The sequence below is a fragment of the Alternaria incomplexa genome (assembly GCF_024043165.1).
Source record: "Alternaria incomplexa strain BMP 0042 chromosome Unknown scaffold_10, whole genome shotgun sequence".
Lineage (NCBI taxonomy): Eukaryota > Fungi > Ascomycota > Dothideomycetes > Pleosporales > Pleosporaceae > Alternaria > Alternaria incomplexa.
The window spans coordinates 897,417-918,555 of NW_026249859.1; the positions used below are offsets into that span (position 1 = coordinate 897,417).

Below are 21,139 nucleotides of genomic sequence, written 5' to 3' on the forward strand. Positions count from 1 at the left end.
TGTGGGGTCGGATCAATCTCTGTATCGGGCCTGCGTGTATTCCTCAAGGGATTTTCACCCTGCCAGTGCTGCGTTCGCAGGTGGCTTTCGTGCGACGGACGGACAGGGGAGCGTAAACGTCGTCGGGGCATTGATAGCGATCCAGACGTGGCGATACTTTCCGTGAGCATCTAAACCTCCAAATGCTATATTTGCGGTGTAAAGAAGGATCGCTGGGTTGATGCGTGCCTATTCGCAGTGTCAGCTAAGCTGAGTATACTTGACGCCAGAACTGACCTTCTATGGTAGACTGTGTAATGGACGGCTTTCGAAATTGTTGCAATACACGTGAGCTTAGATGGTGTACTACTCAAATGCGGCACAGGCTGAAGAGGGAGTTCCGCCCATCCTCACTAGCGTGTAGTCGGTGAAGTAGAGGCATGTTCCGTGCTTGGAATGTGGCGCATGGGCCGGACAAGGTCGCCCAGCCCTGAGCATGTATCTCTCGGTAATTCGTATGGGCCGGCTGTGAGCACTGGTGGTCAGCGCGTGACAGCAAACCATGGCCACTTTCAAAGCGCCTCAATATTGCGCATGAAAACTGAGTTTCTCTTTCGAAGGGATACTTTCCGTGCAGGATTTGGTACGATCGCCAGGATTTGTGGCGTTCAATGTAGCGGGCTCGAATGCTGAGCTCTTCGAATGCGTGATAGCTCCCATCTCCCCCGAGCTTATCCACGCCCCAGGATCTAGAGCATTCACCAACATCTATTGATGAGAAGCCGCAACTGCGACTATATAATTGAACCGTTGGTACTCATCGCTCCGGGAGATCTTGCCGCGCCCAGCGGATGAGATCCCGAAGGCACGTCGATAAGCTTGCGGGTCAGTACGGCAGGGCTTGCTCGCTTGAGGCTGTATGGGCATGGAGAAGAGCGCAGATGGCGACAGTGACGACATGGTGTTCCAATGGGGAGGTCTCGTCCATGGGGCCTGATCGGTGAGCGAAAGCTCGAGTGAAACACGAGGTGGGGACAGGGATGCCGGATCGAGACTTTTGCAATTTTCGTGATGCTTCATGGCTGCGCCCCTATGTGAAAGGACTATCGACGATCCATGAGGAGTAGTTAGGTAGGATGTTAGGTTTCCTTACAGGTGTAGCGACCTCGCCCTTGCTCACTTTCGCTGCTAGCTCGTCGTTAGTGGCCAATGAGCTTCAAAGGGGGTCGAAATCATTTGCGTCTGCAGGGATGAGAGCACATGGCCTTTTCATGCACGTCACAAGCGCTACAAGCACTAGCTCCGGCGCACGCCCATAAATATTATCAGGATGGCCCCAACGCGCGAGCATTTCCAGTCTCAGAAATGGGAACGCCTGGTTCGGCTATCTCTTCTCTACGACACGACACACGACACTCACCAGATGTCTTTCTCCGCACCTGCGCACCAATTTCTATGAGTGCAGTACCCAAAAAAGACTATCCGCATGAATTCTTGTCAGTGTTCGGTCTTTCCAATGAAGAGTTAGTGTCTGGCAAAGCAGGACAGGGTACGTTATCGCTTATATCTCATCAGCTGAAACAGTAGACCATGATTATACTTTCTGAACGATCCATCACGCAAGCTGCTAGGGAGTGTGAGCCTGAGCCACTCCCAACATGAATTCGAATATTGTACTTCTCTTTGGATATCACATTCGTTGCCTCGGGAGATCTGAGCCCATCTCGGCTTCATGTCGGCTTTGCAGCATGCAGAAGTACACATATGGAGTTGTGAATGTGGACCTGGTCCAATATCTCAAGCCCTGATGTGGGTATGCGTCGGTCTGGACCGCGATGGATCTTTCAAAAAGAATGAGGGGGTGTGAAGAACGACGAAGACTCCGGATGTACGGCAGATTTGGGTTAAACTGGTGTAGGATCCAACTGCCCTGGACCCTACCAATCTCTTTGTACGCGTACGACTACTGTACCTAGGTGTGCATTCGATAGTCAGGACCAGTATGTTGGCATCGCGAAGTGCGTCTTGCTGTCGACAACCACACGGACCGAGATAAATCTCCCCAGTACGACTTGGACAGGGAACAGGGACTCACAACTAGATAGCAAGGACAGATTAGCATCTAGGCAGTCAAGATCTAGCCTCACTGTCATCTATTCATCTCAGTATGATTACTCATAGATCTCCCAAAGGCGGGTGAATGCAATCACCACCTATCACAACGATTCCTACAGACTTGATAGGTGTTTTTTTTTTATGTCAGATGACGTCATATGCATCCCAGGCTGGCTTCGAGCATCAAATATTCGTGCCGAGCATCCAGCCGCAGTCGGCCCTGTGAATTTTTGAACTCACCATACTGCTGAAGTTGAATAATGCTCTACTTAACAATATTCGAGGATATAACGGAAATAAGAATCGATCTTCAGCGTAGACGTCACTGCCCGCATATGATGCAATTATGGAACATCAAATGCATAGCAGCACAACAACAACAGGAATAGGTACCAGACACTGAAGAAAATCAGGCCACAGAAATACCTTTACCAAAATCTACAATGCCACCCTCAGGTCTCGCCATTCTAATCGGAGCCGGCCCTGCAACCGTAAGTCGTCTCGCAACCCCCCGCACCTAATACGCACCTATATTGACATCTCCCAAGGGCACAGGGATAGCACGCATCCTATCATCTCCATCCCATGGTAATCTCGCCGTCGCACTCCTAGCCCGACGCCCCGAAAACCTCCAAAGCGTCATCTCCAAAGTCCGATCCGCCAACGAAAACGCGGTTCTCGAAGCCTTCCCGAGCGACACTTCGAAAGCATCTCTAGAGAAGGCATTCGCAGACATCAAAGCACACGAGAGCTTCAAGGGCCTGAACCTGAAGCTAGCGATATACAGTATCAAGCATTCAAGCAAGAAGCCGTTCTTGGAAGAGACGAGGGAAGACTTTGAGGATAGTCTGGAGACGTATGTTGGAGGGGCTTTTACGTTTGCGCAGGAGAGTTTGAAGAGATTCTTTGCGGATCATGGTGAGACGGGCTTGATGGATGGAGGGGAGAAGAAGGGCGTAAGCAGAATCGTCATCACCAGCTCGTTGCATACAATACTGATTCTTAAAAACAGACACTCATCTTCACTGGCACGCTCGGCGCGCTTCGATGCAGTGCCCAGTTCGCTGCATATGGCGCTGGGCGTGCCTCTGTCCGTCAATTAGCGCAGACACTGGCCCGTGAGATGAGCGAGAAGGGCGTGCACGTCGTACATACGATTGGCAATGGTGCGATTGCAGATGAAGACGGAGAAGATCAAAAGGTGGGCAAGAAGATGAGCGCCGATGCTGTTGGTGAGACGTATCTTTGGCTGCATCAACAGAAGCCTTGCTTGTGGACACATGAGCTGGACATGAGGCCCGCTTGCGAGAAGTTTTAGAGGTGTTATCAGAGCCCTTGCTTCTGCGACCCGCGAACTCTATGATAGAGGCAAGAGTTACTGCATTCAGGATCAATGAAAGGCTACACAAATGTAGGGATATGCATGTTTGATCACATGAGGAGGAATTGGGAACCAGAATCGGGTCACTCTCTGTCTTATTTGTCTTGCGTCCGTGACTAGTGCAGCCCCCTGTGCGCTTAGAGAGGCGCTCATGTTAGACTCACTGCATCATGTATTCGGGTCATACTTAGCCTCGGAGTGGTCTGTTGTTTGTTTTGCCATTGTCTCGGATGCAATAGAGAGTGGTGTGGGGGTTGAAGTACAGCTTGCGCGGATGAGTAACATCATTCGGGCATGTGTAGGTCAGGCCACTTGGCACGGTGTCAATATACTGTCAACGCAGTCATGCCAGACTATGGTGTGTGAACCGATGTATTGGGATAGCTATGGTATATATTTTCCATCAATGAAACTGTTCGCCAGCAGTACCATTTTGAGGTGTGATGCATCGTCAGCTTTTGCCCTTGCGATCCGCGAGCGCTTTCAGATCTGCAATTTCCTTGCGCCTCTTGATCCTCCTTAACTTCTTCCTGTGGATGATGATGCATGTGTGACAGGTTTCGGAAGCCCAACCAAACCCGCATATACATCACTGATGAATACCTTCCACATGGTCTTCGCATATCGTGGTCTCCTCAAAATGGCGAAGTCCGTCTCCCATGCAACACGGTTATTTGCATTTCGTAGTGTAATCGTAGTCTGGCTCCTAAAAATAATGAAGACTTGTATGTTATCTAATTCTGACTATTGTTCATGCGAGTACTCTGAATGTAGAAGAGATGGAAGAGTGCGCTCGAGTGAGGTGTGGGTCCACAACGGGGTTGTTCGGCACGGCCATGATGACGTTCCGCGCGGGCGCTGACGTTAATTCCATTGATCCAAGCTTGCCTAGCCAAAATCTGCGACAACACACCACAACATTGAGCAGCACAGCAGAGCGTGCTCGACAACCACCCATCCAACTAAATCACTCCCACAGATTTGGAAAAGATGGCGCCAGTAAACACGCCCGTACCACAGGGAATTCCCTCGCCGCCACCTGTCCGAATTGCCGTCGACACGAACAACTCGCTATGGGATCGGTTGAGCAATTGGGCTTCAGAGAACAAGGGTGTCGTATACACGATTGCGGGTATAACACTGGTTGTCGGTGCTGGTGGGGCTGTCTACTACTTCTCCAACGATTCAAGAGACAGCGCAGCAGACACAGCGGCGACCAAGCGCAAGAGGCAACGCGAGCGCAAGCGCGCAAAGGAGAGGGCCGAGAAGGACTCGGTGCCAGAGAAGTCTGGAGAGTCTGGTAGGTCGATGCAGCCCTCTGACAAGGACGTGCACTGATGAGAAAATAGAGAAGAAGGCATCTGTAGCGGAAACAACCGAAGACAAGCTCCCAGAGGTTGACGAGAACAGCGTGGGCTCACTCTCGGACGAGGTGCGACACATGTCCTGTAAAATCACCCTCGACGGCGATGACTGACGATTCGTAGGACCGCAAGGACTATGCCGCGAAACTCAAGGCTGCAGGCAACAAGGCCTACGGCTCCAAGGACTACAACCGCGCCATCGACCTCTACGGCAAGGCCATCCTCTGCAAGCAAGACCCCGTCTTCTACTCGAACCGCGCCGCCTGCTACAATGCCATGTCTGAGTGGGACAAGGTCATCGAGGACACGACCGCCGCCATCAACCTCGACAACGAATACGTGAAGGCGCTGAACCGACGAGCGAACGCATACGAGCAGGTCGAGCGCAACAGCGAGGCCCTCCTCGACTACACTGCGAGCTGCATCATCGATGGCTTCCGCAACGAGAGCAGTGCACAGAGCGTCGAGCGTCTGCTTAAGAAGGTCGCCGATGCCAAGGGCAAGGCCATCCTCGCCTCCAAGGAGAAGAAGCTGCCCAGCCCGACTTTCGTCACAAACTACCTCCAGAGCTTCCGACCGAAGCCAACACCAGAGGGCCTCGAGGACGACGCCGAGCTTGATGAGGAGAGCGGAAAGGGCCAGTTGCGCAAGGGTCTGAAGGCCATGGCCACCAAGACCGGCGATGGATACACGGAAGCTGCCGCAGCTTTCGACCGCGCAGTCGAGCTCGGAGACCTTGGTGAGCACGAGGCTTTCGCGTATAACATGCGCGGAACCTTTAGCTACCTCAAGGGCGACAACGAAGACGCGCTCAAGGACATGGACAAGAGCATCGAGCTCCAGCCCACACTAACACAGAGCTTCATCAAGCGCGCCAGCATGCACCTCGAGCTCGCCAACCCAGAAGCCGCCGAAGCCGACTTCGCCGCCGCCCTCGAACAGAACTCCAGCGACCCCGACATTTTCTACCACCGCGCACAACTACACTTCATCAAGTCCGAGTTCGGCGAGGCCGCAAAGGACTACCAGAAGTCGATCGACCTCGACAAGGACTTCATCTTCTCGCACATCCAACTCGGTGTCACACAATACAAGATGGGCAGCATCGCCTCGTCAATGGCCACATTCCGCCGCTGCATGAAGAACTTCTCCCAAGTCCCCGACGTATACAACTACTACGGAGAACTGCTGCTCGACCAGCAAAAGTACCAGGAAGCCATCGAGAAGTTCGATACCGCTGTCGAGATGGAGAAGACCAGCAAGCCCCTCGGCATGAACGTCCTGCCCCTCATCAACAAGGCGCTCGCGCTCTTCCAATGGAAGAACGACTTCGACGACGCCGAGAAGCTGTGCGAGAAGGCTCTCATCATCGACCCCGAATGCGACATCGCTGTCGCAACCATGGCACAGCTGCTGCTGCAACAAGGGAAGGTCACAGAGGCGCTCAAGTACTTTGAGCGCGCAGCCGAGCTGTCGAGGACGGAAGGCGAGATCGTCAACGCTCTCAGCTACGCCGAGGCAACCAGGACGCAACTTGAGGTAAGCCACAGAATCCACACTTCGAACAATACAATTACTAACTTACCCTTCCAGGTGCAAGAAAAGTACCCCAAGCTCGCCTCGAGACTAGGTGCCATGGGCGCAGCTGGCGGTGGCTTCGGCGGCATGCGATAAACCCCCTTCCTCCTTCCTTCCTTCGATCAAACCATGATACACACCTTTTCTCCACCCCCCTCTTCTACGCTCTTCTCACCCCTTTGTTCCAAAATGATGTATTTAGTATTGGGCACTCCGAGTGTGCGGAACTGCAGAAGGTTGGAAAGTTCATTCATGATACCGAGTTGGCCGAGGGAGAAATGAAATGTGCGTCAAAGAGAGTAACAACAATGGGCGTTTTATTGATGCGATAGCTCTCCTGCTCTTGGTGGTTGTGTAGTTGTAAATGTATGAATGGTTGTTGATGTACGATGATTATTACTACTGTTACCCGAGACAAATGTGCTGTTCACTACACTAGAGAAACGACATAGTTGATCTAACAAGATATATTGAGTGTACTTATACTACACTGGTATCAAAGCCTCATCCGTACATTTGCCCTCTATACGCGGTCTATACGTTCACGGAACCTGTGCTATGCATATCCCGTCGTTCCAACAACGCCACCTCTATCCGCGTCATCACATGGCCGGTGACTTACTCCCCGCTCAACTGCAGGATAAGCGTACTAGCGACGTCCAAGAAAGGAAAGGGGCTAGTGACAATCTTCTCTCCCTCCTGCCGTCCAGCACCAACAAGCTCCGTCCGCTCTCGTAGGATATCCGTTCCTCCCTCGCGAAGCTTATTCGCCAGGTCCTCGGGTAGCGGTTCACCCTCACCCAGTCTGCGCCAGATACCTTGCTCGTCGTCCCATCCGTCTTGGTGCGGGTTCTGGTGACTTGAGGATAGTGCGAACGTGTCGAGGGAGGGGGTCGCTTTGATTTCGCGGACGAGGTTGGACACGAGACGTTCGTAGCCGGCGCATTTGAAGTCTACGACGAAGAAATCGCGGTCGATACTGTACAGCTGAATGGACATGTAGATCCAGACTGCTTCGTCCGGGTAGGGGTGTTCTTCGCTGATGGAGTTTGCACGCTCAGATGGAGTCAGGCCTTCTATGCCGTGGCTGATACTAGATGCACTTGCGTTGGTGGAACTGCGCCTGCGAAGCCCAGAGGGGTCGTTGGCGAGATCGACACGCGACGAGTGCGTGGAAGACGGATGTGCGACACCGGGTGGGAACATGCCTTCTTTGCGGAAACGGGCGTTGATGACCCATGGATCTTCTGGCACGTGGTAGCCCCAGTCGTTGGTGTGGTTGTAATGTCTCTTCTGTCGACCTCTCGTCTCCTGCTCATTCGTGTCCTTGTTACGTACGGTAAGCGGCTCACGATGTGGTGAATTTACCCTAGCTCCCTGGTCTTCGTGCGACGAATGCGATGATATGGAATCTTGCGAATGGCTTCGCGATTTCGGTGGTGAGCGGTCATCAGGATTCTGGGAAGTACTGCGGCTGCGGGATCCGCTCCTGCCACCTGCTCTGCGTATCTTAGGCACTTCCCAATCCGCGCCCATGGCCTTCAAAGCCTTGAAAATGGCAAGCATAGCCTCTGCAGGCTGGTTCCTCGACCTGATACCGAACTGCCACTTGGTTGCTCGAGGCTTCTTGGCTGGCAGACTCGTCATAGGCTCGGGCTTATTTCTACCTGCTTCTGGCATCGTGCGGAAGTTTGGTTTCAGCCTTCTCGCTGAGATCTGCCTTTGTTCTTCGGTCTGTTCTGGAGTTGGCGGGAGACCATCATTGTCTTGGACCCTGCTGAGTGGTCTCGGGTGACCTTTCATGTAGGCTTTGTGGTATTCCGTGAGACTGCTAGGTAAGATAGCAACGGTGCTCACGGGACTTCGTATGTTTGCGAGTTGGCTGCTGGCGTTCGATCCTTGACGTGCCCGTTCGTGTTCCGAGTTCGATGGCGGTATGAATTGGGGTCGAGAAGCAGCATTCAAGGACTGAGGCCGGAATCGATCCATATGACTATCGTGCGTAGGAGGCGACATTTGATCCCATTCAGGACCCGTCAACAAGGCTAGAACCGATTGTTAGCCGCGTACGATACAATAGAGAGGGTGACTTACGATTCTTCCGCATCATCTCATTCTCGCGAACGATCAAGTAGGCATCCTTTATCGCACTAGGCTCATCGCGTGCCAATGCGTCTTGCACGTCATGCTTTGCGTAACCCATAGTCTTGCCGAGCTTCGATACGACATTCTCGTGCAGCGCCTGTACACGAGGAGCATCGGCCGACGGCGCGAGTGCCTTTGGATCTATTGCCTTGTTCGGGTCCGCCCCACTATCGAAGAAGTCTTGGGCAGGTGGTTCGAGATACGGAGGCAGGTCTTTGGTGAACCAGGGATCTTGCCGCAGTTCGGGGATTGTGATGCGGTGTACGGGGTTAACCATCAACATTTTCCTTATTAAAGATGTGGCGCCTGGGGATAGATAGCTTGGAGTGCTGTACTGCCCAGCAGCAATCTTCTTGAACAGTGTGGGGATGTACTCGTCGTCAAATGGTAGTCGGCCCACTAGGAGAACGTAGAGGATGACACCACAACTCCAGACGTCGACTTCTGGACCCGCATACAACTTTCCGGATATAACCTCGGGCGCGGCGTAGTTTGGACTTCCGCAGCTCGTCTTGAGAAAGTTGCCGTCCGTCATGATGTTGCTCAGTCCGAAGTCGGCGATCTTGACGTTGCTGTCGTCATCGAGCAGGAGGTTCTCTGGCTTCAGATCTCGGTGGACGATCTTGTGTCTGTGGCAGTATTCGACGGCGCATACGATCTGCTGGAAGAACTTGCGGGCCTGGGCTTCTTGCAGCTTCCCGTGGTTGACGATGTAGTCGAACAGCTCACCACCGGCGTACTCGAGGACCATGATGATCTCTGTCGGCGTAGTTATAACGGTGTAGCTGCGAGTGGTCAGTGAATGAAGTTCACACACATGCAAATAACCCACAGCTTGATGATATGAGGATGCCGTAACAACTGCAAGTACTGGATCTCGCGCTCTATCCTGCCTGCCATGTCTCGAGTAACGAGTCGTTTGCGGTTTATGATCTTGAGCGCCACCTTCTGGCCGCTGACCTGGTGGGTGGCCAGTTTGACCTTACCGAACGAGCCCTCACCGAGTGTCCTGACTATGGTATACTGTCCGAGGCGCTGGTTCGCCTTGGTGTCCTTGCTCTTGCTCTCCTGCACGGCTGTACCGAGCGCAGTGGGCGGCGCGACGGCCTGGTCATTGGCCCTGGTGGTGCTGGCTGCGCCCGCTCCTCGCCGCTGGGCGGGCATGGAGATGGAGAGCTCCTCGAGGTCCTCGTTATCGATTGCGGCCGACATGGTGGGCGTGGTATAAATGCGACGGCGGTGGGAGAATGGGGCGTGTCGTGCGTCGGAGCGCTGGCTGAAGCCTTAGCCGGGGTCTTTGGTGGTGGTCGTCGGCGGGGACTATACATGTAGGGTGAGCAGGTGTGCCGATGCAGGGCTGAGCCAAACGGGCGGGAGGCATCAAAAGCATGTGAAGACGGGCGCGCCTGTTGGGAGAGCTCATTTCCGCCCGTGCAACGGGTGACGGGGTCGACAAGGGAGGAGCTACTTACGTCACTGCTGTCTGCTGCTTTACAGCGGGGCGCGCAAGCCGTGGTTCTGGGGCTCAGTGCTGGGAGTCGACGGCGCTTGGCTCACTGCCCCGCTACGACGCGGCGAGGGCCACCATCAAACAGGCGTGAGGCGAGGGAGGAGTTTGGTACACGATGGGCGTGCGGGCGGCGGCGGCGGCGTGCGACGGAGCGGTGGGAGGGTGCAGGCCGGTGACACGGGTTATCGATTGCGAGATGGCCGGCTGCAGTGGAGCGATGCTGTATGTAGCGGGGGGCGGCCTGGTGAGACACGGAGTGCGTCTGCGGTCGAGGGCGGAGGGTGGGAGGATTTGTACGCGGGCCAGGGCTCCGCTAGGTGAAGAAAAAGATGGAGTTATGGGGAAGCGGACTAGGCGCAAACTGACGGAGCTTGGGGTATCGTGAAGCCCCTCTTGGCTCTGCCTGCGGTTGACCAGCCCGCCGCGCCTATCGCACCCCGTCACGGCTGCAAGGGCAATCGCAATGACACGAGCAAACGGAGCCCCGAATCGGACCAAAGTATTATCTACAGCAGTGCTTCTATCGCGTGTGTTACAGCAGTCAGCCCGCACATGTTGACTTGCATGAAGCACAGCTCGCTCCCGCCTCCACGCGAGTCCTCCTCGTCCTCGTGACCTCTACCCCATGGGCAATTCCAAAAGTCCATCCCCAACTAACCTTCTCCATACCTACTATTTTGCCAATCACCGGCTGCAGGGCCCTACTCCACCCGTTCATGATCTCATCGGAAGCAGAACATTCGTCCGAGTCCCCTCTGCTGCACCTCGCGCCGAGCAGCACCGTCGACGTATGCAGCCTCGCCCTCGCTCGTTGAGCTTGCACTACTAATCTGTTTGCCCTTGCCGTTTCCAAACACCCTCAACAAGACGACCATGCTTCCTGCGCTGAGTATACTGGCGCACAGGATGGCAATCATGACAAAGTTGCTGTTGCGATACTTGTGCGGGCCGTCTTTGGCATCTTCGGGCCACCCAGAATATAGTGCATAGGTTGTGAGGATACTCCCCAGATTACCAAGTCCAGAGACGAGTGCGGCGGCTGCCGCTACGCCCACTTCTCCGTGGCGGGGCTGGAAGATCTCGTTGGACCAGGCCATGCAAATCGGCACTGTCGGCCCAAGTCCGAAGCCAATCAGTAGGACGCCACCGTAACGCGACCAGTCTTTGGCGAATGTAGCAATCAAAAGACCAGCGATCTGTATCACAACAGCAGCACTAAAGAAGGCAGGTCGATGGTGGTGGAAACGGTCCGAGAAGGGCGTCACGATCAAAATAGCGATCAGATCCATCTGTTATAGTCAGCCTCAATGACCCCAGATGACTTCGGCCACTTACAATCCAGATGGGTGCTGAGAGCAAACTAAGCTGAATACCTGTGAGGCTCGGGTTGATGCCGCGGATGATGACAGTCGCGTATGCCTGTGTTCCGTTCCCAACACCCACTACACCAAAGTACATGACAACGAGAGGGTATATCCTCCAGTCGATGACGACGTGCCAGAGATCTTTCATGGTCCACAGCTTGCGACTGTATACGCGGGTGAGATCCTCGTAGTGAATGCGGGCGTCTTCACCTTCCAGGGCTGGTCTGCCTTCTGGCAGCCACTTCATCCATCCAGTTCGCTGGCGGACTTCGCCTGGGGGCAGTGGCCTGTCAGGAAGCCACCAAAGTAGCGATATGCCGACAATGAAGCCGACGATACCGTACAGAAGGAACATCCACTGGAACCCAACTAGTCCACCTACTCCATCCATCTTCTGGAAGCCAGCCGAGACCAGACCCACAACCGCCGCGGACATTTGAGATGCTGTGAAGTAGCGCCCAATACGCTTGCCGGTCCGAGATGGAGGATAGAAAAGAGTTAGGTAGTATGACATACCCGGCCACATGCCTGCGATAACGATACCAAGGAGTAGTCGAAGGAGGCTGGGCTGCTGTCAGTCTCGTTCAAAATCATGTGTCTTCACGACTTACTAAAGATTCCAGGCAGCGTTCATAGCCGTCAAGCACATGCCAATGATACCAACACAGGTCACGATACGACTCATCCATGCATGCGGGCTGACTCTTGACATGATGAGATTCGAGGGAAGATCGAAGATGACATAGCAGACGTAGAACAGCGCCAGACCAGTAGAGACCTGTTTGGGTGTGATGTTGAGTACCGATCCCAGATCGTGACCTTCAGCCAGGTTCATAGTCTGAGCAAGTCCTATATTGGAGCGAATCGCCGAGCATATGAAGTAGAGGATCCAGAATGCTGGCAGTATCCGGCGATCGAGCTTGCTGGGCGACTGTCAGCATAATTCGTGATGGGAAATGTGCGACTTACGAATAGACTCTTTCGATTCTATTGATATCGACCATCTCAGGACCGACTTCGGCATCCCGATGCAGCCCTGTCTGCTTCGCATCGCTAGTCTCTCCGACCCTCTTCTCGATAGGAGCTATCTCCACAGCATCTGAAGCCATGTTGTACGACTGACGCAGCACGAGAAGAAATGATGAGCCGAAAGTGAAAAGATAGTCCACGGTAAAACACCTTCCTACTTACTTAAGCCGATACACCGTTCGGCTCCCGCTCGAACTGCGTCCGCACTCCCATTCGCCCATTCAAACATTTTGCATGGCTAGTGGGGTAACGCTAGTAATGGTTTGGGGAATGATCATGGCCGGCGGTCGAGACTTAGGTACATGACAACCAGCAATACATACTCAGGGTCCACGCGGGCTTATTGCACGATCTAGGACTCATAGCAAATTTGTTGGAGCTATCCCGGATATGCCCAGGTGCGGTACTGAACGTGCCTGTGGCTGAAGTAACTTTTCTGCGAAACGAACTAAGACGGAAGGATCGATGGGCGGCTCGATCTGCCACTAAAGCGGGACTTCCGAAACCTCGTCATTGTTAGTAATCTACCATCTGAATATATCAGACCCATTCCCAGCAACCAGAGTAAACATACCCTCAAATCTTACAATTACATATCCTCATGTGTCCCGTACTATACCAGATGCTTGCGAACACATTCGTGCGCTCATCGCGCCGGATACGTCCGTCTGCGCAAACGCTTCGTCTCCGAGGCGCGCGACAGGCGTCGACATTAGCAGAGAACCCACACATCGTATGTACTTCACGCTGTCAGAAAGGCAACTACTTACCCAATTCAGTACGTACACAAAGATCCGTTCGATCCGAGCAAAAGATTGCTATCACTGCTGCCCACCGAACCTCCCACACCACAACTCGCGATAGGCTCCTGCACCGCGCTCCCTCCAACGCCGCAGAACTTCACCGAGAACCCGCAATTCCTCCCTATCCTCTCCTCCGTGTTCGCGACACATGCCGTTGAAGATTCCTACGTACAATCCCAAGCCGCTGTCTACGCGTCGCCGGGCGGCTTCCACCTCTCACAACCGAACGACGGCGCAGGCGGCGCGAACCACCAAGGCGGAGCAGGAGGTGCAGGCCACGGAGGTTGGATACATATCAGTGACTTGAGAAACCCACCAGACTATGGCCGCATCGCGTGGCCGGAGGACATTTTCGGCAGTGTAGAGGTCGACTCCAATGGACAAGTCAGTGGAGGTGATGGAGGCTGGCAGAACAGTGGGACGTACCGGGTTGTGACGAGGGAGGGAATGTGAGTATATTCCCTGAGGCGGAACACGCGAGCACGTTGCTAACACACAGACAGTCTCGGATTGACCGACTTCATGCGCGGAAAGATGGTAGAAAAGCTGCTAGATTTAGAAAGGCAGATCAAGCGAAACTCGTAAAGTAACGAACGGCACGACGAAGGAATATACCCAGGAGGAAGCAGCGCGACTTATCAGAGTCGTTCGTAATCGAAATGTACATACATAATCAGCCTATGGCCAGCCAGTCTATGGGGTATCTAAACACACAACCACTCCGCACATACCATGCTCCCACCATCGCGTGAACCCGTCTAATCCTACATCTCAGTCCCTCAGCTTAGTTCACCCCTCTCCAGCCTCTCCAAAAACTCCTTCCCAAACTTAACACACTGCTCATACGCAATCCTAAACCCATCGTCACCCCCGTAATACGGATCATCAATCTCCTCGCCCTTCTCGCCCCTCCTCCCCTTCCTCATCTTCCCCCCAAACTCGCCAAACAACATGACCCTCCCCACACTCTCCTCATCCACACCTGCCTTCTTTAATTTTCTCTCCCGCAACGCCTCCAAATCCGCGAGATTCTCATCGTCCATGGCGAGTATGTAGTCGAACTTTTCAAAGTCGCTGCTAGGGGAGAATTTGCGCGCCGAGTGACGGTAGGAGGTTATGCCGTTTTTGCGGAGGGTTGCCATGGTGCGGGAGTCGGGGCTGGAGCCGAGGTGGTAGGCGCCGGTGCCGCAGGAGTCGATTGTGTTGATTAGGGGATGGGGTGGGTTGGTGGTGATGGATTGGAAGACGCCTTCTGCCATTGTTGAACGGCCTGTGGGTGTTAGAGAAGGTAGGGAAGGGAAGAGGGTGGACGGCTTACAGATGTTTCCTAGGCAGACAAATAGAACGGAGACGGGTTTGGGGGATTTAGAATCGCTCATCGTGGTGTTTTGGGATATGTCTCGGCTGATTGCGTGTTTGGTAGGTGGGAGGTTTTGTCTATGCTTGAGCCTTGTGGAGCTACGAGCAATCTGAGAGGATCTGGGGACGGCGGAGTATCATCGGGATTAGCCTCGTCAGGTAAAGCGATTCCTCACAGCAAGCCTGGCCATTTCCACTCGCAATAGACTAGGTGACATTGCAAGCTGATACACTTCAACTGTACCTACTTGCAATGTCGCAAAAGTCAATCAACTGCACAGTGCTGCAGCATTCCTCTCCATGGTTGGTGTGCTTCGCCGCAACATGACGTGGGATCGACAGGAACAAATGCTCGAGCACGTCGTACGCGATGAGGCGATCATCCGTGCATCACAACTCAGGTATGTTTACGGATTGAGGGGTCAGATTGCTTTTGCTACATACGCGTAGGCTCGAGCGGTGTGATGTAACCCTCGACAAGGACACCCACTCTTGCACTACGGCAACAAACATTTGCGATGAGCAGATGACTTGTCACTTCGGCTGTGTGGGGTCGCCGAAGTCGTTCAAGCTGCTAGAGCCGCATCTGCATGTGCCTCATGACTTGCTGGAATACCAGGTGCAAACTGAGAAGATGACGGAGACAGGAAGGAATCGCCATGTCATCTTGTCAACATGTACTCGCAGCTACCTATCGATAGCGATAATCTTCGGCACTTTCACAGCCGTTCATGACCTAAAGCTTTGACGGAAATAGATTCGGGCTTCGTAATAGCAGGGCTGTGAAGTGTGGCGCTCCCCACGATTGCGCAGCGAGTGCTTGCTTGGCAGCTGCTCAGGTGGACGTGAATGTGCGAAACCTCGAGGAGCGAGCCTTTCATTGCTGAACTCAATCCCAGCATCTTCATCTCTATTGACTTTGAGGCCCCAGTCGCGCAATCTGAAGAAGCCGGTTACTTGCGCTTTCTTACATCATTCCCTACCCGCCGTTGCTCCACGCAACCGACTCGGCGCGCTTCCGACCCACCAAACTGCACCAGACGTATCTGAAACACGGGCATATACCAGTCGCTATTCCCTCGACGCCTATACGATAGCACACCACAACCGTCGCATCTTTTAGCCTTTTCGCTGGGCAACCCCTTGTATTCGTGTTTTGGCTTGTTCAGCCGTCCGTCGCATTGCCGCAGAAAGATTGAAGGCGCAGCACCAACAAGAAACACACCACCATGTCATACAACCGATTAGGTGAGTAGCCTCCTAGCGGATTTGGGGTCGCATGGTAGCGGCCAGTCGATCTTGACACTTCCCACGAACCGTCAAACAAGCCTTCTGCCATCCACGAGGTGCCTCAGCTGTCAGCCAGGCTAACGGTATTGCATAGGCGCACCAGGTGGTAGCGACGACCCGTACGAGATGGACCCACGAAGAAACAACGGGCGGACTCCTTCGCCAGGCCAGCCTCTGCGTGGCTATCAACTAGAAGACCGCTATGCTTCACCACAGCCTTCGGGCATCCTCGAGATCCCTATGGGACCCAACCCAGCAGCAGCTTCCGGCGACCGCTTGCCATTACAACCAAGTGTATGTATTGCACTGCGAGAACCAATATGGGTCAAGCAGCGAGATCCGCAGGCTAACACCTGAACAGTACTCAGTAGAAAACATTCCCTACGCAGCAGGCAACTACCACGACGATTACGATCCACGACCGCAACGACATGACTCGGATTACTCTCTCGATCCCCAAGCGCATCACGATGCCTACTACAACCAGCCTTACGACCCAACTCCACACCACGACGAGAGCCCGGGCGCGGGCTACGGAACACAGCCAACACATTACTGGCAAGATGAGGATATGAACAGACCCATGATACATGGCGCCAATTCATATGGCCCCGATCCTCACGATCCAGAGGACATGGACCCAGAGAACCCGTTTCACGATGAGCCTGCGCCTACACCCAGCCCCGCCCCAATAAAGCGATGGAAGACCGTCAAGGAGGTCCAATTGTTCAAGGGTAACTTGGTGCTCGATTGCCCGATTCCACCGCGGTTACTGAACCAGGTTCCGCATGCACAGCCCCCGGAGCGTGACGAATTCACCCATATGCGCTACTCGGCCGCCACATGCGACCCTGCAGACTTCGACGCGGAGCGCTTCACTCTGCGCCAGAAGCTTTTCGCAAAGCCAAGGCATACCGAGCTGTTCATTGTTATTACCATGTACAACGAGGAAGACGAACTGTTTGCGCGGACAATGATTGGTGTCATCAAGAACATTGAGTACATGAACTCGCGAACCAACAGCAAGACGTGGGGCAAGGACGCGTGGAAGAAGATCGTAGTCTGCGTCGTCAGCGATGGTCGTGCCAAGATCAACCCGCGGACCCGCGCCGTACTAGCAGCGCTCGGTGTCTACCAGGACGGCATCGCCAAGCAGCAAGTCAACGGCAAGGATGTGACTGCCCATATCTACGAGTACACCACGCAGATGACGCTCGACATCAAGAAGGGTGTTGTCGGTGTCAAGAAGGGCAACACTCCAGTACAGATGCTCTTCTGTCTCAAAGAGAAGAACCAGAAGAAGATCAACTCGCATAGATGGTTCTTCCAGGCCTTCGGAGCTGTGCTGGATCCCAATGTCTGTGTGCTTATCGATGCTGGTACAAAGCCTGGCAAAGACTCTGTCTACCAGCTATGGAAGGCATTCGATCTTGAACCCATGTGCGCAGGTGCTTGTGGTGAAATCAAAGCTATGTTGGGTAAGTTCTGACTGTACAAAGTGCATGTGAGACAAATACTAACTTCGTACTTCTGCAGTGCATGGCAAGAAGCTTTTGAACCCGTTGGTAGCGACGCAGAACTTTGAGTACAAGATGAGCAACATTCTGGACAAGCCTCTTGAATCAGCATTCGGTTTCATTTCTGTGCTTCCCGGTGCTTTCTCGGCCTACCGTTACGTTGCCCTTCAGAACGACAAGACTGGACAGGGACCACTGGAGAAGTACTTTGCTGGTGAGAAGATGCACGGCGCCAACGCTGGTATCTTCACAGCCAACATGTACCTTGCCGAGGATCGTATCCTGTGTTTCGAGTTAGTCTCCAAGAGGAACTGCCATTGGATCCTGCAGTACGTCAAGTCTGCTACCGGAGAGACGGATGTACCGACCACCATGGCCGAGTTCATCAGTCAACGTCGTCGTTGGTTGAACGGATCCTTCTTCGCTGCTGTCTACGCCCTGGCCCACTCTTTCGACATCTTCCGCAGCGATCACTCTTTCTTGCGCAAAACCATGTTCCTTGTTGAGTTTGTCTACCAAACTATCAGCATGATCTTCGCCTGGTTCGCTCTCGGTAACTTCTTCTTGGTCTTCCGTATCCTCACTGCTTCTTTACAAAACGAACTCGGTACCGCGGGTAAAGTTCTCTTTATTGTCTTCGAGTGGCTCTACATTGCTGTCCTGATAACGTGTTTCATCTTATCACTCGGTAATCGGCCTCAAGGTTCCAACAAGTGGTACATGTCCATGGTCTACTTTTGGTGCATCATCATGGCATATCTCATGTTCGCGTCCATCTTCATCACCGTTCGCTCCGTGCAAGGACAGATCGAAACCAACGGCGGCTTCAACGCGGCAGATCTTTTCAAAGATAAGATCTTTGCCACATTGATCATATCACTGCTGTCGACGTATGTCATGTGGCTAGTGGTCTCCATCATCTTCTTGGATCCATGGCACATGTTCACGTCTTTCTTCCAGTACCTCCTCATGACACCCACCTACATTAACATTCTCAACGTCTACGCCTTCTGCAATACTCACGACATCACCTGGGGTACCAAAGGAGACGACAAGCCGGAGAAGCTTCCTTCAGTCACCACCAAGGCTGATGGTAAAGCGGATATTCAGGCGCCAACTGACGATGCCGATCTCAACACCCAATACGAGACTGAGCTCCGCGTCTTCAGCGCAAAGTGGAAGGAAGAGAAGAAGGTGCCGTCAGCCAGCGAGAAGCAAGAAGACTACTACAAGGGTTTCCGATCCGGTGTCGTGCTCTTCTGGATGTTCTGCAACTTGGGTCTCTCAGCCTTGGTCCTGCAGTCGGGTGGCCTGGAGCTCACCGTCAGTAGTCCCGACGAGGCTCAGAAGAAGCAGAACGACGCTGCCACCATCTACTTGGCGGTAGTACTGTACAGTGTTGCCGGTTTGGCTGCTTTCAGATTCATTGGAGCTATGTGGTTCTTGGTTGTGCGAATGGTAAGTGACACCTATGAGACACTCAGTTGCCGTTATCCAACATATACTAACAACATCTCAGTTCCGCGGTGTATGATCGGTCATTGTTCTAAGTTTGACGTCATTATTTGGAGTTCAGGTACTGGGTCGGGTTGAGCATGTTGCCGTGAAGGCATTCGGCCTCTTCGTTGTGAGGTTCATGACATGATACCAGCTTCTGGGAAAGCACGCGACCTTGGCGTGTAGGATGAGTGTTTACGTATTTCATGTGCCAAATGCCTGTTCAATGTCTTTACCTTATCATCCATACTCGTCGTGTTCATGATTTCATCGTTGCTCCTACTCTTTTCGGTAGGTAAATCTCTCACTGTCGTCCCAAAGCGGCCTTCGTCACGTTACCCTCCCTTCATACCCAAGTACCCACTTCACCTTCTCTTACTGAATTGGTATATAGTGATACTTCTTGTGTGCGGTACACCTATCTTTCCTCTTGCCGATACTCATCTTTCCTTTCTGCTTCACCTTCACCTGTGTCGTCATCGCTGAGTTTCAGCACGGGCCTGCCGCCTATATCAACAGAGCAGTTGCGCCCACAACAACAATTTTTCAACCTCGACACTCCATCTCCCCTCTTCCAAGTTCCCTCTATCTCCGCTCACACTCGCATTCATCTGCTCAATTCGACGTCAACCTTTGCTTCGCCGACAACCGCAGCTATGAGCTGGGACGACACTGGTGCGACTGCAGGTTTGTGACACCGCGACTTCCCCCAGCCTATACTAACATGACAACAGGCGGTGACTCTTCATGGGACCCTGCCCCTGGTGGTGATTCCGGCGCCGACGCTGGTGCTGGAGATTCTTGGGGTGGTGGTGACGCCGGCGGTGGTGGAGGTGATGCTGGCGATGACGGCTGCCGAATGTAAGCAAAACACGAACCGACCATACGGCCTAGCTACTGTGACGATACTGACACATTTTATAGCTGCAAGCAGACCGGTCACTTCGCTCGCGACTGCCCTGACAAGCCTGAGGGCGGTGGAGGCGGCCTCACTGGCGAGTGCTTCAACTGCGGCCAAGTCGGTCACAACAAGGCGGATTGTACCAACGAGCGTGTCGAGCGCCCGTTCGATGGCACCTGCAAGCTTTGCGATCAACAAGGTCACCGTGCTGTCGACTGCAAGTCCCGTCGCATTGTCAACTGGTCTGGCGTCCCCGAGATGGATGCTGAGTCTGCCTGGATCGCCCTCATCGACGCTGCCAAAGCTAAAGACCTCGACGTCTTCCGTGTCTGTTTAAAGGCATACGCCCGCGCTACCATGGATGACTTCAACCTCCCCGCCGTCAAGGAAGCTCTCCGCGAAGATGGACTTGCAGTCTTCCTCATCGCCAAGGAGCAGGAAATCGCCCCCAACATGACCATCATCGACCTCATCGGTAACCCTGATTGCAAGTTCGTCCTCTCTATCCAGTTCTCTGCCAAGCCCCGTCGCGCCAAGATGGCTACAGGCTGGCCCAAAGATCCCGCCGAGAACTTGGAGCGTCTTGCATCATGTGGCTACGTCCAGGATTGTGGTGTCCCAATGTGCGGCAACTGTGGTGAGCTTGGTCACGTACGCAAGTACTGCAAGCAAGAGCAGGCTGAGCGCGAGAACACTGCTCCCGAGATCCAGTGTGTCTACTGCAAGGAGAACGGCCATCGCGCACGCGACTGTCCCAAGGAGCGCATCAACCCATACGCTTGCAAGAACTGCAAGCAGGAGGGTCACAACTCCAAGGAGTGTCCCGAACCTCGTTCTGCTGAAGGTGTCGAGTGCCGCAAGTGCAACGAGACCGGTCACTTCTCCAAGGATGTAAGTACACTTGTCTAACAACCCGTCTCTAGTCCTTGCTAACGACCACAGTGTCCCAACGTTGCCGCCCGGGCCTGCCGAAACTGTGACTCCACCGAGCATATGGCCAAGGACTGTGATCAGCCCAAGAACCCTGACAAAGCCCTCTGCCGTAACTGCGAGAAGACCGGTCACTTCTCTCGCGACTGCCCTGAGCCCAAGGACTGGTCCAAGGTCAAGTGTAACAACTGCCAAGAGATGGGTCACACCATCAAGCGCTGCCCGCAGCCGGTTGCCGAGGACGGTGGTGATGGCGGTGGTGGCTGGGGCAACGATGCCTCTGGCGGCGATACTGCTGCTGCCGCTGGTGGAGATGCTTCTTGGGGTGATGGCGGCGGCGCGACTGGTGGTGGTGGCTGGTAAACGGTCTCAGCTAT

At 53.8% G+C, this 21,139-nt stretch overlaps 8 protein-coding genes across 8 annotated transcripts; 5 read left to right on the forward strand and 3 right to left on the reverse strand.

The window, feature by feature from the left end:
• Positions 1–2,537: 2,537 nt before the first annotated feature.
• J4E90_007190 (uncharacterized protein) lies at positions 2,538–3,412 on the forward strand (the record flags this gene model as incomplete). The annotated part of the gene is made up of 3 exons (XM_051436730.1): positions 2,538–2,585; positions 2,643–3,050; positions 3,107–3,412. The coding sequence occupies 3 exons, from the start codon at positions 2,538–2,540 to the stop codon at positions 3,410–3,412; spliced, it is 762 nt and encodes a 253-aa protein (XP_051289476.1).
• Positions 3,413–4,465: 1,053 nt separating this feature from the next.
• On the forward strand, positions 4,466–6,513 carry TOM70 (TOM (translocase of outer membrane) complex component; the record flags this gene model as incomplete). The annotated part of the gene is made up of 4 exons (XM_051436731.1): positions 4,466–4,775; positions 4,825–4,907; positions 4,963–6,378; positions 6,433–6,513. 4 exons carry the CDS (start codon positions 4,466–4,468, stop codon positions 6,511–6,513), a joined length of 1,890 nt encoding a protein of 629 aa, XP_051289477.1.
• Positions 6,514–7,035: 522 nt separating this feature from the next.
• J4E90_007192 (uncharacterized protein) lies at positions 7,036–9,774 on the reverse strand (the record flags this gene model as incomplete). The annotated part of the gene is made up of 3 exons (XM_051436732.1): positions 7,036–8,462; positions 8,512–9,347; positions 9,395–9,774. 3 exons carry the CDS (start codon positions 9,772–9,774, stop codon positions 7,036–7,038), a joined length of 2,643 nt encoding a protein of 880 aa, XP_051289478.1.
• A 1,020-nt stretch (positions 9,775–10,794) lies between these two features.
• J4E90_007193 (uncharacterized protein) lies at positions 10,795–12,545 on the reverse strand (the record flags this gene model as incomplete). The annotated part of the gene is made up of 4 exons (XM_051436733.1): positions 10,795–11,361; positions 11,408–11,999; positions 12,048–12,359; positions 12,406–12,545. 4 exons carry the CDS (start codon positions 12,543–12,545, stop codon positions 10,795–10,797), a joined length of 1,611 nt encoding a protein of 536 aa, XP_051289479.1.
• A 521-nt stretch (positions 12,546–13,066) lies between these two features.
• On the forward strand, positions 13,067–13,853 carry J4E90_007194 (uncharacterized protein; the record flags this gene model as incomplete). Its single annotated transcript, XM_051436734.1, has 3 exons — positions 13,067–13,198; positions 13,245–13,717; positions 13,772–13,853. 3 exons carry the CDS (start codon positions 13,067–13,069, stop codon positions 13,851–13,853), a joined length of 687 nt encoding a protein of 228 aa, XP_051289480.1.
• Positions 13,854–14,047: 194 nt separating this feature from the next.
• Positions 14,048–14,647, reverse strand: J4E90_007195 (uncharacterized protein; the record flags this gene model as incomplete). The annotated part of the gene is made up of 2 exons (XM_051436735.1): positions 14,048–14,538; positions 14,587–14,647. The coding sequence occupies 2 exons, from the start codon at positions 14,645–14,647 to the stop codon at positions 14,048–14,050; spliced, it is 552 nt and encodes a 183-aa protein (XP_051289481.1).
• Positions 14,648–15,856: 1,209 nt separating this feature from the next.
• Positions 15,857–18,968, forward strand: J4E90_007196 (chitin synthase I; the record flags this gene model as incomplete). Its single annotated transcript, XM_051436736.1, has 5 exons — positions 15,857–15,875; positions 16,012–16,211; positions 16,279–17,395; positions 17,454–18,892; positions 18,954–18,968. The coding sequence occupies 5 exons, from the start codon at positions 15,857–15,859 to the stop codon at positions 18,966–18,968; spliced, it is 2,790 nt and encodes a 929-aa protein (XP_051289482.1).
• A 619-nt stretch (positions 18,969–19,587) lies between these two features.
• J4E90_007197 (uncharacterized protein) lies at positions 19,588–21,125 on the forward strand (the record flags this gene model as incomplete). Its single annotated transcript, XM_051436737.1, has 4 exons — positions 19,588–19,618; positions 19,666–19,792; positions 19,856–20,723; positions 20,775–21,125. The coding sequence occupies 4 exons, from the start codon at positions 19,588–19,590 to the stop codon at positions 21,123–21,125; spliced, it is 1,377 nt and encodes a 458-aa protein (XP_051289483.1).
• Positions 21,126–21,139: the final 14 nt, after the last annotated feature.